Source organism: Lissotriton helveticus, chromosome 5_1 (genome assembly GCF_964261635.1).
Source record: "Lissotriton helveticus chromosome 5_1, aLisHel1.1, whole genome shotgun sequence".
In the NCBI taxonomy this organism is placed as follows: domain Eukaryota; kingdom Metazoa; phylum Chordata; class Amphibia; order Caudata; family Salamandridae; genus Lissotriton; species Lissotriton helveticus.
The window spans coordinates 1,731,875,521-1,731,889,081 of NC_136065.1; the positions used below are offsets into that span (position 1 = coordinate 1,731,875,521).

The 13,561-nt window shown below is 39.1% G+C and overlaps 1 protein-coding gene across 7 annotated transcripts in view; it reads left to right on the top strand.

Moving 5' to 3' along the window:
• The window catches only part of LOC144753804 (uncharacterized), a 2,685,544-nt gene that overhangs the window by 1,286,400 nt on the left and 1,385,583 nt on the right, over positions 1–13,561 (top strand). For all 7 annotated transcript variants that reach the window (XR_013594537.1, XR_013594539.1, XM_078641375.1 and 4 more), the window contains one exon: positions 4,433–4,525. Coding sequence is in view for 5 of the 7 variants with exons in the window: in XM_078641375.1 (XP_078497501.1) it covers positions 4,433–4,525 (93 nt within the window). In the remaining 2 variants the exon portion in view is untranslated. The remainder of the gene's footprint in view (positions 1–4,432; positions 4,526–13,561) is intronic.

Consider the following 13,561-nt stretch of genomic DNA (forward strand, 5'->3'; position numbering starts at 1 on the left):
TGACAAGTAGTTTTCAAAAGCCTGTTTTATTAACAACACCACCACCACCAATACCACCAATACCACCACCATCAATACCACCAATATCACCACCAATACCACCACCTCCACCAATACCACCGCCAATACCACCCCCACCAATACCACAACCAATACCACCAATACCACTACCACCACCACCACCACCAATACCACCCCCACCAATACTAACAACAACACCAACACCACTACCACCAATATCACCACCAATACCACCACCACCCATACCATGACCAATAGCACCACCACTACCATCATTCCCACTACCTCCACCACCACCAATACCACCACGACCAATACCACCAATACGACTACCATCACCAAGACCAATACCAATTCCACCTCCATCAATACCAATACCACCGCCAATACCACCACCACCAATACCACCCCAATACCTCCACTGATACCACCACCAATACCACCACTAATATCACCACCATCATATCCACTACCAATGCCACCAATACCACCACCACCACCAATATTACCATCACCACCACTACCACCACCACCAACACCACCATCACCAATAGCACCACCACCATCACCAATACCAGCACCAGTACCACCACCAATGCCACCACCAATACCACCAATACCACCAACAATACCACCACCACCACCAATATCACCACCACCAATTCAATACCACAACTCATACTAATAACACTGCCAATACCACCACCACCAATACCAATATCATCAACACCAATAACTCCATCAATACCATGAATACCACCACCTCTACTAATACCACCACCACCAATACCTCCACCACCAATAACACCACCACCAATACCACCACCAATCCAATACCACCAATCCAATACCACCACCACCAATACCACTGCCAATACCTCCACCACTAATACCAACACCACCACCAATAGCACCACCACCAATAACTCCAATACCCCCGCCACCAATACACCCACCACCAATACCACCATTACCACCCCATCAATACCACCACCACCAATACCACCACCTCCATTACCACCACCACCAATACCACCACCATCACCACCAATACCATGACCAATACTACCACCAATATCACCACCACCAATATCACCACCGCCAATAACACCACCACCACAAATACCACCACCACCAATACCACCACCACCACGACCACCACCAATACCACCACCACCAATTACTTACTTACTTACTTACTTACTACCACCACCAATGCAACCACCACTAATGCCAATACCACCACCACCAATACCACCGCCACCAGTATTAATATGAATACCACCACCAATACCAATACCACCACCAATACCACTTCCAATACCACCAATAGCACCACCATCACTGCCACCACCAATACTACCACCACCACCACTGCCAATACCACCACCAGAAATACCACCAGCAATACCACCACCAATATCAATGCCGCCACCAATACCAGTCTCACCAATACCACCACAACCAATACCACCACCACCAATACCACTGCCAAAACCACCACCATAGCCACCACCAATACCAATACCATCACCACCAATACCACCGCTAATACTGCCGCCACCACTAATACCACTACCACCACCAATACCACCACCACAACCAATTCTACTACCACCAATACCACCACCAATACCCCCAGCACCACCAATACCACCATCCCCACCAATAGCAACACCAATACCACCACCAATACCACTACTATTACCACCACCACCACCATCACTGCCACCACCAATTCCGCCACCACCAATTCCACCACCACCAATACCACCACCACCACTACCACCCCCAATACCACCACACCCAATAACACCACCCCCAATGCCACCACCACCAATAATACCACCACCAATGCCACCACCACCAATACCACCACCACCACTAATACCACCACCGCCACCAATACCACCACCACCACCACCAATATCTCCACCAATACCATCACCACCAATACCAATACCACCACCACCAATACCAATACAACCACCACCAATACCAGTACCACCACCACTAATACCACCATCAATACGAATACCACCACCACTAATATAAATACCAACACCGCCAATATCAATACCACCACCACCAATGCCAACACCACCAATACCAGCACCACCGATACCACCACCACCAATACCACCACCACCAGTATCAATACCACCACCACCACCACCAATACCATCAAGGCCAACACCACCAATACCAGCACCACCAATACCACCAGCACCAATACCACCAATACCAATACCACCACCACAACCAATACCACAAATATCACCACCACCAATACCAATACCAATACCACCACCTCAGTGCCTCTCACTCACTAGTAATAGCAGGGGTACTGTACGAGGCTGGAGCTGCTGCTGAGACCATCCCTCCCTCCATGCCTGCCATAAAGCACATCCCACCCTGCATCAGGAGGTGAAGCCAGGGTTCTACTACAGCTGGAATATTTTTTATTAGGCCAAAGCTAGCAATGACATTACGCAATGCCATACTGCACGCTCAAATCACGGAGAGGGTAGTATATAGCCCCCACTCCCACTCTTCCTCCTGAGCCGCAACAGTGTAATCACAGAATGAAAGGTGTTACAGCGCTTTGTTAATGTTTATAGCTCGGATCATATGTAATTATCACTTAACACTTTGTGTACGTGTAATTTACAACACTTACACATCTTCTTCACTGCACTATTTATCACTACTTTGAAGACGTCGCAGGCCGGTCTCTACCTCTGATATTTACAATCTAACAAGCAGTCGAGAAAACCCTTGCAATGTAATAGGTCTCGCATTTACGAGAGTTTAGGATATTAGTATTGTAAATGACAATGCCTTTTGTTTATGTTTTAAAAACCAAAACATAAATAAAAGGTATTGTGATTTACAATGCCAATAGCTCAAACTTGTTTGATTGTGAGACCTATTGCATTGCAAATGCTTGTTGTCTTTCTGCGCTATTTGGACTTTTTGGATTTTTGTCATTTTGGTCTTAAATGATTTGTTACATTTTACTCTATTTTTCTAAATTGATGTGTGATTTTTCATTTGTCAGGTTTCATGTTATTTCTGTTTGAAGTGCTGCATACATTCTACATACACTATCTGACTGTTTTTGTGCTAAATACTAGAGTATTAAGCTCAGGTTAATTTGGGGGTTTCTTGTGTATTCAGCCTGACAAGTATTGTGGTTGCTGCTGAGAGTGGTTTCATCCCCTCAACCAGTAACCCAATTTCCCACAAGGTCTATTGCCATGATAATTTGTTTGCCACCGTAACCAACTCACTGCTTCTACTTTAACGATAAACCTTGCCATAAGCTGAAAAGTACAATGCTTGCAGTCTTTTTAGTGGAAGCACTCAATTTCATTCCGATCAAATCCTGGATTCAGGGAGACTAGCATGTGAGCGTGTCTTAAGCCCTTCTCAGAAGGACTCAAAGTTTTTTCTTGTTGATCACATAAGTTCAGGTGACAGTTCCGCTGTCAAGAAACACCTAAAAATCCAAGTAGGTTAATGATTGCCCTCCTCCCATCTGTGATGCTGCCAGAGAAAAGCATGGTAAATTATCTTGTAATATATGACACTTTAATAACATTACATTGTCATGTGCATGCCCCTGAAAGGTTAAGCTCATGCATCTGGATTAATATAGAAATTGATCACAGCAGTGTGGAGGGCAAGCACACAACGTCTGCCAAATAAAAACCTGTGCTCCCGGCTCCCACCATGTGGGCGGAGCCCCTCTCTTGTTGATTCTGGTGCTGTCAAGCCGGATCGAGTGCCTAGTTTGCGGATTAGTGGCAGCCACTTCCAATTTCATCATAGAATTACTATGGACCTTAATAAAGTTAGTTAGTTAGTAGGTGTGTGGCTCTCATTCATCTTTTGCACTTCAGCACTTGCAAAAATGATACATGGTGCATTCTTTACAAAATTGCAGTATCTGTTTTCAAGTGCAACTTTATGCTGTTATATTGGACAGTTAACCTTGGCACTACCTGGATGTTTGTGACCAGGTGGTCTTAAGCCTACTGTACTGTGGATATTAACTTCATCAGTGCTGGTTGCCTGGATGCGAGCAGGTGACACTATGGAAGCTGACCAATATAATAGGTAGAGGTTAGAACCTGGGTAGCATACTGCTCCAGGGAGTCTCTGTATAAATTTAGGAGCTCACTTTCAGATCCCAGATGTTATTGTGAAGCACAATTGTATTTTTCTTGACAAACCTTATCCTTGGAGTACTGCTGAAAATCACAAATGAAGCTGATAGTTAAATAAGTAGATGGTTCAAATATATTATTCACAGTGGTACGATAAAGTTAAAATCATTGTATTTCTTTTCATCAGGAACAAGCGTTCCCCTTTCACATTATGTTAAACCTTTTATTTTGCTCCATAGGACAAGTTTCCAGGATACGGCAACAAGCTCGTACTTGCAATCTGCGTCACAGTGATAATCACAATAATTATTGCAGGTATTTGCGTAGCAGAGGTGAGTGTTAGATGAGTAATAGATGTTTTTGAAACTTTATTAAGGCTGTCAGTATCTTTATAAGTTGCAAATTGTAGACCTTCTTGAGCTAATATCAGGCTTGCTCGTTGTGACCTATGCTATGGCTATAGCGCTTCTGTGAACGTTGTTGTATATGTTGTATTTCACTGTGTGCTAGCCCCTATCTTACTTGCTAGCCAGCCCTGGATACAGATCTATTCGAACCTTTCTACACATTCTTTATGAATTGGAAGAGGCCTTATGTTCTAATGCTAGCCTGATTAGGTGGACAAGGGGCCACTCAGTTACTTGTACATGTTAATAGCTCAGTGCCTCTAGCCGAGATGATGTTCTTCCTGGAAAAGATTAGAACTGCTTTTAAATTGTTTTTCTTCTCTTTTCCGTTTTTGGTCTCTATTAAGTCCCTTAATTATGCCTACAGCCTTACTTTAGATCATCGATTCCTTTCCAGACATTATTGGAATAGGAAAACGATCTCTATTCTCTGTTATCTTGCTGTTATTTTAAACATTTTTGATGACTAAAGGGGCAATGCAGCGTGGGCAACGAAATTTGTTTTATTTATTTTTATCGGTACTTACCTCTAATGGTCCATATCCCGCATTTTACAACGCCCCACCCTGACCCTCCCCTGCCTGACGTCACCGCCCCAGTATAACCCCCGGCACGGGCCGTGCCTGCACCGCAGCCCCAAAACGAATTTCTTTTTTGCCTACAACCCGTCTAGGACATTCACTGAAAAAACCATAGGTTTCACACCAGTTATAGTTAGGAATTAGCATTAAAAAAAACTATTAAATTCACTGAAAAAACCATAGGTTTTACACCAGTTATAGTTAGCTGGAAGTTTTACTCGCATAAAACCATTGAAATTCCCACGTTATAGTTAGTTGGACTCACTATAACTTGCGCGTGCAATGCATTGCTGATGACGTCACATATTACATCACTCATGACATCACTGATGACACCATCCAGTGAATGTGTGTCTTTCTGAAAAATAAATATTAGTGAGTAATGTTTAAATATTTAAATATATGTATTATTGTTTCACTTTCTGTATAAGTGGCTGCATGGGTTGGTGAGTAGGTACATGTGTATGTATATGGATTATTAGATGTTTTTCTTAGTATTAGTATGAGTGTTTGTATGGTTTGGTGGGGGTATTACTTAGCACATAGATGCATGAATTACTGACTCTCTCTTTGTATGTGTTTTCAAGACAGCATATGTGCAGGACTGTATGGGTGGATGAGTGTGCATATGTGTGTGTTAGTGAGTGAATGACTGTCTCACTAGTGTCTTTATCAGTAACTACATATGTTTTAATGTAGTATATGTGAATATTGATGTATATAAGTGAGTATATGTGAGAGTGAGGGATTGTAAGAGTTCCTGTTTAAATTAGTATGTGTTTCTATAAGTGATTGTTTAAGAGAGTAAGTATGTTTCCTTAAAAGTAAAGTGGTAGTGTGTGTATAACTGTATATGCAAATAAATGGATGTTAATAGTTTATTTGCATGTGTGAGTATGTGTGACAGTATCTTTTGGATGACTGTCGGTGTGTAACAGGATGTATAGGTGTATCACTACATATGATGAGTGAGTATATGTATGAGTGACTACATAGAACTGTTGGTGAATGAGTGGATGTGTATATAGATGGTGGAATTACTGAATTGGTTGTTGTAACTGGTATGGGTATCTCCATTTTTTTGAAAATGTTACTTTCTATTTTTGAATATGTGTTTCAAGAGTTACATTACAGTGAAAGGAGGTCTGTCACTCTGTCACAAGGATGGTGTCATCAGTGATGTCATGAGTGATGTCACTGACCATGTCATGAGTGATGTAATATGTGACGTCATCAGCAGTGCATTGCACGCGCAAGTTATAGTGAGTCCAACTAACTATAACGTGGGAATTTTAATGGTTTTATGCCAGTAAAATTTCCAGCTAACTATAACTGGTGTGAACCCTATGGTTTTTTCAGTGAATTTAATAGTTTTTTTTATGCTAATTCCTAACTATAACTGATGTGAAACCTATGGTTTTTTCAGTGAATTTCAATGGTTTTTATTAGCAAATCTCTATAGGTATGAAAAGTAATATTTTTTATAACAAATTTTATATTGTATAAATGTCTAATTATTTTTTTTTAAAAATATTTTTTGCCCGGAGCGCTCCCGGAGTGCGTACCGGTGAACGCACGGGTAAGCGCAATGTTACGGCGCGCCCCGGGGCTCGTACCGGGAGCGTCACGTTAGCGCTATTCCCGCGAACGAAAACAACATTGTGACGTTTCGCGCAGTCGCGTGATGCGTCATATGATGCACTGCGTAAGCGCACCCGGAAGCACGCGATCGTATACGATCGCGCAATGTCTCGACGCGCTTACGCCACGCACCCCGGGGCGCGCCTGCGGGCGCGCCCCGGGGCGCGTAGCGTAAGCGCGTCGGGTCATGTGATCTGAAAATAACACTTTTCATTGGTGCAAATCAGTTTTGGTTTCCAAACGATTAAAGCCTGGATCATGTGACTTGAAAATAACACTTTTCGTTGGTTCAGAACAGTTTTGTTTTCCAAATACTGAGAGCCCCACCTTTTTTCCTTATTCTGACTTTGTCCTTTGACTGAGGAAGACCTGTTTGGAGTTCTATCTGTACTCTTTACTTGTATAACATGGCTACAGTAGCAGCAACAGCTGGAGCATCTGCCCCACCACCACCACCACCACCATCTAAAAGACCACCAGAAGATTACATTGGTGGTCAAGAGGAAGAGGAGGAGGATGATGAAGAGGAGGCACAGACATGGGAGTTCCTGCCTGAAGATAAACAGCCCTACAAACCGAAAGAACACTTTATATGGGAGTTCTATAAAATCCCAAGGGGTTTTAAGAAAGTCAACGCTGCAAAGGTGACTTGTTTAATTTGTGGTGCTGAACTGTCTAGGGAGAACCCTAACAAAAAGTATTCCTTCGGGAATCATACCATGATTCGCCACATGATGCGTTGGCATCCAAACAATTATTCTAATGAAGAGTTAAGGGACCTCTGCAGTAAGCTACCCCCATCAACGTCTAGACCCTCAACATCAAAACAACCCACTCCATCGGGTTCGGGGGCAAGAGACACATTGGCTACTATCAAACCTAAGTTTGCCAATTACAAAATTTTATGCAAATTTTGTAACAAGACACTTTGCTATGGTGAGCAAAGCATCGAACTTATCATGGTTGCTGGTGATAACCATAAGTGTCCAAAAAAAAAACTAATTTTTCCTGATTTATTTTATGCTCCAGTTGAGCCATTTACAATTCCCTGTTTTTTGTTTCTCCCCATAAAAAATACAAAAAAATATAAAAGTGTTCAGAAAAGCCAAAAAAAGTACAAAATGTTCAAAAAAACATAAAAAAAATATAAAACAACAAAAAGAAGAAAAAAAACTGTTCTTTTTAGAACTACCTTTACTTTATAAAAATAAACCAATATTTTTAATGAATCTGTGTCAATCTTTTTTCTGCAAGGTACGCGTACCGGTACGTGCACCGGGGGGCGCACCGGGGAGCGCACCAAAAAAAAAAAAGAAAAAACACAAAGAGAGTAATGTTAAGAGAAAGAGAGCTAGAGGGAGAAACACAGAGGGATTGTTTATCACATAGTAAAAAACAGAAAAGGTGTAATAGGGTGAAAGTGAGAAAGGGAAAATGAATAAGGAAGCGAAAGAAGGGAAGAGAGAGGAAGAAGACTAAAGTAGACATAGTGAGAGAATGTGAATGGGTGTTGAAAGACAAAGAAAGAACAGTAAAAAATGGGGAATGAAGAGTAGTGACGGATCCAGGATAAATGAACAACGGTGAGAGAGGGTAAGGAAAGAGCAGTGAGTATAAGTAAAGAGGGGTGAAAGAGGGTGAAAAATTGAATTAGGATAACACATGGGGAGTGATAAAAAGAAAGGACAGAGACAGTAAAGGAAAGACTGTCAGAATGGGTCTGAGTGACACAGCAAAGAAAGGTAAGTAATGCAGTATGTGTGACTTATAGGGAGTCAGTGGGTGTAGGTCGGGTGTGGGTGTGTAAGGTGTGTATATGGGTGTGGGTGTGTGGGGTATTTCGTTGTGAGTGGAGGTGAGGGTATGTGAGATATGTGTGAGGTGTATGAGTGTGGGGGGTATGTGTGTGGGATGTATGTGTGTGTATGGAATGTGTGTGTGTGTGAGAGTAGTGTATGTGGGGGAGGTGTGTGTATGTATGAAGTGTGTGTGGGGTGTGTATGTGGGGTGTATGTCAGAGGTGTGTGTATGTGTTGGGAGGGGGATGAGGTGTGTATGTAGGAGTGAAGTAAATAATTAAGAAAAACAGAATGAGTGAAGAAGCAAAGGAAGGGAACAGAGGGTAAGTGAAATAAAGAATAGGGACTGAAAGAAGTTAAATATAAGAGAGGGGAAATAGGGAAAGGGGAGTAAACATGGAGAATAAGAATAAGTGAGGGAACCAGAGTAAAGAAACAGGAGTGAGGTTGGTTGAGAAAATATTAGTGAGCTTAAAGCAAAGGGTGATGACAAACTACATTTTTGTAGTGAAACTTACCATATAATAAATGTAACTGTAATTACATTTTTTTACTACACTTTGTATCTGTGAAAGAGAGAAGAAAAAATAAGTTATATTTAGTAAAATATGTATTTTAAATTAAAAGATACAAATGAAGAGGTTAAAAATCATAACAGTGTATTTAGAAATAAAGTAAGAGTGAAGGACATTGAAAGGGAAATAAAGTAAAGTAGAATGAAAAAAAAAAAGAAAAAGAAATAGAAGCAGAGCAAAGTACTAAGAGTAAGGCATATAGATACACTGACAGAGAGGAAGAGAAGAACAGAGAAATTAACTGAAGGTAAGAAAGATACTAAAACAATGTGAGTTAGTAAAACTAAGTCAAGAAACAGTAGTAAGTAAAAAGATAATGACAGAGATGGAAAAGAGTCTAATTAAGAATGCATTTAGAAGAATGAGGAATAGAAGATAACTGAGAGTAAGTGAAGAACAGTCATAGAGTGATGGGATGAACAGAGAGATAATAATATACAATGATTGAGGGAAATGGAGTGAGGAAGTTAGTAAAGAGACACACTAAGAGAAATACTGAGAGAGGTGGAGTACAATGAGTGAGCAAAGGAAATGAGTAAGGGAGCAAAAAAAGAAAACAGAGGAGAAAACGACTAAAACAGTGGTAATGAGAGAAACTAATTTGGTGATGAAAGTAAAGAGAAGGACATTGAAAGAAAGGAAATGAGGGGTAGTAATGGAACCGGACTAAAAGAAATAGGTTGAAGAACGATGAGAGAGGAGCAGTGAAGTTTTTGTAAGAGAAATGATAGAAGGTAGATAAACACAAGTGAACATAACACAAGGAGAGTGAGGGACTGAGTACATAGAGGTAGTGAACGGAAAATAGAGAGAAGAGGTCAAAAGAAAGGAGGAAACAAAGATAAACGAGGGAGAGTGGATAATTTATAGTGATAGAGTGCGACAATACTGGTGAGTGAATAAAGAGGAATTACTAAAAGAGCAAAGGAGGAAAACACGGAAAAGGAAAGTAAAGCAGACAGACTGAAAGCTGAATAGTTATGCAAGGGAGAGAGGGGATGCAGACAGTTGAAATGAGAATGAGGGGTTGTGAAAGAAGTGGAGAAAAACAACAGGGTTGAAAGAGAGTGAAAGAAAGACATTATAAGTGAGTAAAAAGAGCTGAAAGAGGGTGGAAAAAGAAAAGTGAGTGTGAGACAATGGGAATATAATTTAAATTACAGAATACAAACTATAGAATAACTTGTACAACATGTTACATAGTTTATTTTTGCTGTTCTCAGAATATATTGAATTTCACTTAAAAAAGTGAGTTCAAACTACTCATCATATTACAGCGGGGAAAAAAAAACACAATCAAAAAGATTGTGTTTTAAAAAAAAACATCTAAAGTTATAAATAACAAACGTACACTAATATTTGATTTACTTACTTTTCCTTTAGGCCAAATAGTATATCATGAAGTTCCTTTTCGTTGGAAAATACTCTGCTGTTCTATAAAAATTCCATTTCATCGACTTTCTAGAAGACAACCTTGAAGAACATCTGAAATATTTTCATTATTTTCATATACTCCTTCTTTTCAGTCATAACTCTTTGCTCATTCCTTCACCATTCCTTAAGGCCAAATAGTGTCAGATGTATCATTATATTTTCAAATGAATTAAAACAAACTCTAAAATTACAGTTTTTCCTACGTTCTGAAAAAAAGGCTCAAACAACATTTTCATAATATTTAAATTAACCTAATTCCATCTGTGACTTACTTATGTTCATCATTTCCAATAATACTAATATCACTTCCTATAAGATCCACTTACAGTACCTATATGACAAATCAATTATTTATATTATCTTGATCACTTTTACTCTGAATATAATTTTAAATAGCAAACTAACCTTTATTAACTGCTCCCGTCTTCATACGCCAATTACCTTTACTTAAATTTCGGTTCTAAAAACACTAGATATGAATTTTTTAAGTCAAAAGGCAAACGTTGTTTAAAAGTCCAATGAGTATCGTTACAAAGGGTCCAACCTTTGCAACTTTTTAAATAGCATTTGTAATGCCCTGATGTTGTTGAAGGACCGTCATGATAAATAATAGCTACAGTTCCAAATGTTCTTCCTGAAATGGATAACTGAGAAGCCACAACATTTTTAATAGAAGTTGTCAATTTCGTTCCATCAGGTCTACATCGTTGGAACATTAAAATGACATAGTGACCATAACTTTGTAGAAATAATGTGGACAGCATTGCAGACTTACATTGGGTACACACCATATTGTGATCAGCTGCTTTAACTAGATTATTGAAAGACACTGATTTGCAGTCTGGTAAAGTCAAATATATAAATCTTTCAGTGTCTATTCTAGTAGTACTTGATGAAGTACAGTTATCACAGTCATGTTGCCATTGTTAAGAAAGGTTAAAAAGATTTTTTATATCTACTCCTTCATCTTGCAATACATCAAACATATACATTAAAAATTCCTGACAATTCTGCTGAATTATCTGTGAAAATTGATTTTGACCAGAACATATGTCTAGAAGATTTCTAATTTCTGAAACACTTTCTATTTTTGCTCTATCACTGCTACATTTCTCTAACACAGAATTCAATAAACAGGACAATGTTTGATCCCGATTTTCAAAAATCTGTTTTTGTAAATTTTGAAGAAAAAAAACAACATTAAGTACTACATTAGCATAGCAGTTGACACCAGAACTGTTTTCAAACTGAAATCCAACAACATCTTCAACAGAATCCTTTTTCTTTCTCTTTACAATTACACTTTTATCTACTTTTTGCCTTTTTGCTAGTACCTCACTGCAATTAATCTCATTTCTTCTTTTTCGGCCTACCATACGTTTTTCAAACAGAGGATATTGAGGCAAATGTGGAGCATACTCTCTTCTTAACCTATTGTATTCTTTAACACAATCTAGATCAGCAGAAATCTTTGTTTCATCACACTCAATCAAGTACAATCCTGATAAAGTTCTGACTCGTGATAATGCCACATATGCCATACCCTCTTTAAACACAGAATTTCCAATGTTCACCAAAGCACTATCTACACTTAAACCTTGAGATTTATGAATTGTCACTGCATATGCCAAACAAACAGGAAACTGTTTTCGGCGAACATATAAGTCTTTCACAAGCAAAAATCTAGCTGAACAACGACAAATTTGTTCTATTTCGTCAATGCCATCAATTTTAATTTTTAAAATTTCAATTCCATCTCTATTTTTGTAATTCACAAAACCAACAACATGACCCATTGCTCCATTTACCAGACCTCTTTCAACATTTATATTCCTTCTCAAAATGAAACGACAATTTAAACACACATTCAAAGTCTTTTCAAAACCAGCAGTTTTAGATATAGTCTTCTCTAATGAATCCAATTTTGATTTCAAATTTTCTGACAATATAATTGTTGCTCCCATATGCTCTATTCTATCTATAGCTTCCAGTTTCACTATCTCTTCATTTTCTAACTTCAAAATTTTGTTGTTGAACATGGAACATTCTTTCAGAGTAGGCATCAAACATATGCCAGATTTCTTCTCATTAATTTTCTTAAAAATATTCTCTGGAAGAATGTTTTCATTTGGGTACAAATTAGAAATTAATCGTCCATGTAAAGCTTCTTTCCCATGCTGACTTATTTTTCCAATTCTTACATCTTGTAGAATATTTTTATAATCTTCATCCTTTGCCTGCCGCATATTTTGGAGTAGTTCCGCATATTTGAAATTTAACCATATATTAACGTTTCCAATGCTTCCTAGGCACTTCCTCGTATCTTCATGCGTGACCATTTTAAACACTGGTTGATCTTTCACTGGAGTCAACTGCAGTAGATCTCCAAAAACAATATTATGTTTTCCTCCAAATAAGACATCATAGTCTGTTCTAAGAATTTCTTGCATTCTCAAATGTACAAAAGCAAGCATTATATTTGACACCATGCTTACTTCATCAATGATAAGAAGTTTCATTTTCTTCAGGACTCTCGAAACTTCGGAACACGCATCTCCAGATAGCTTGTGATATTGCAATTTGTTATCATGCTCCACTGGCAGCATCAGTAAACGATGTAAAGTAATTTTAATATTATGTGCTGCCAGCCCAGTTGGAGCGGTAACAACACAAGACAGCGGTGATTCAGTCCTTTTCTGCAGATAAGTTGCAATTGCTTTAATCAGAAAACTTTTTCCAGTTCCCGCTTCTCCACTCACGTACAGTTGGACAGGCTTAAATGATGTACATGAGCACTCTTTCTTCTCATGACTGAATCCATGTTCAACCTGTTCTGTGACTTCGTCATATATCTGTTTCTGCTCAAGGTTTAGTTGTTTCACCAAATCTTCTAAGTTAACTACATCATCTTGAGCTTGTTCCATATCTCTT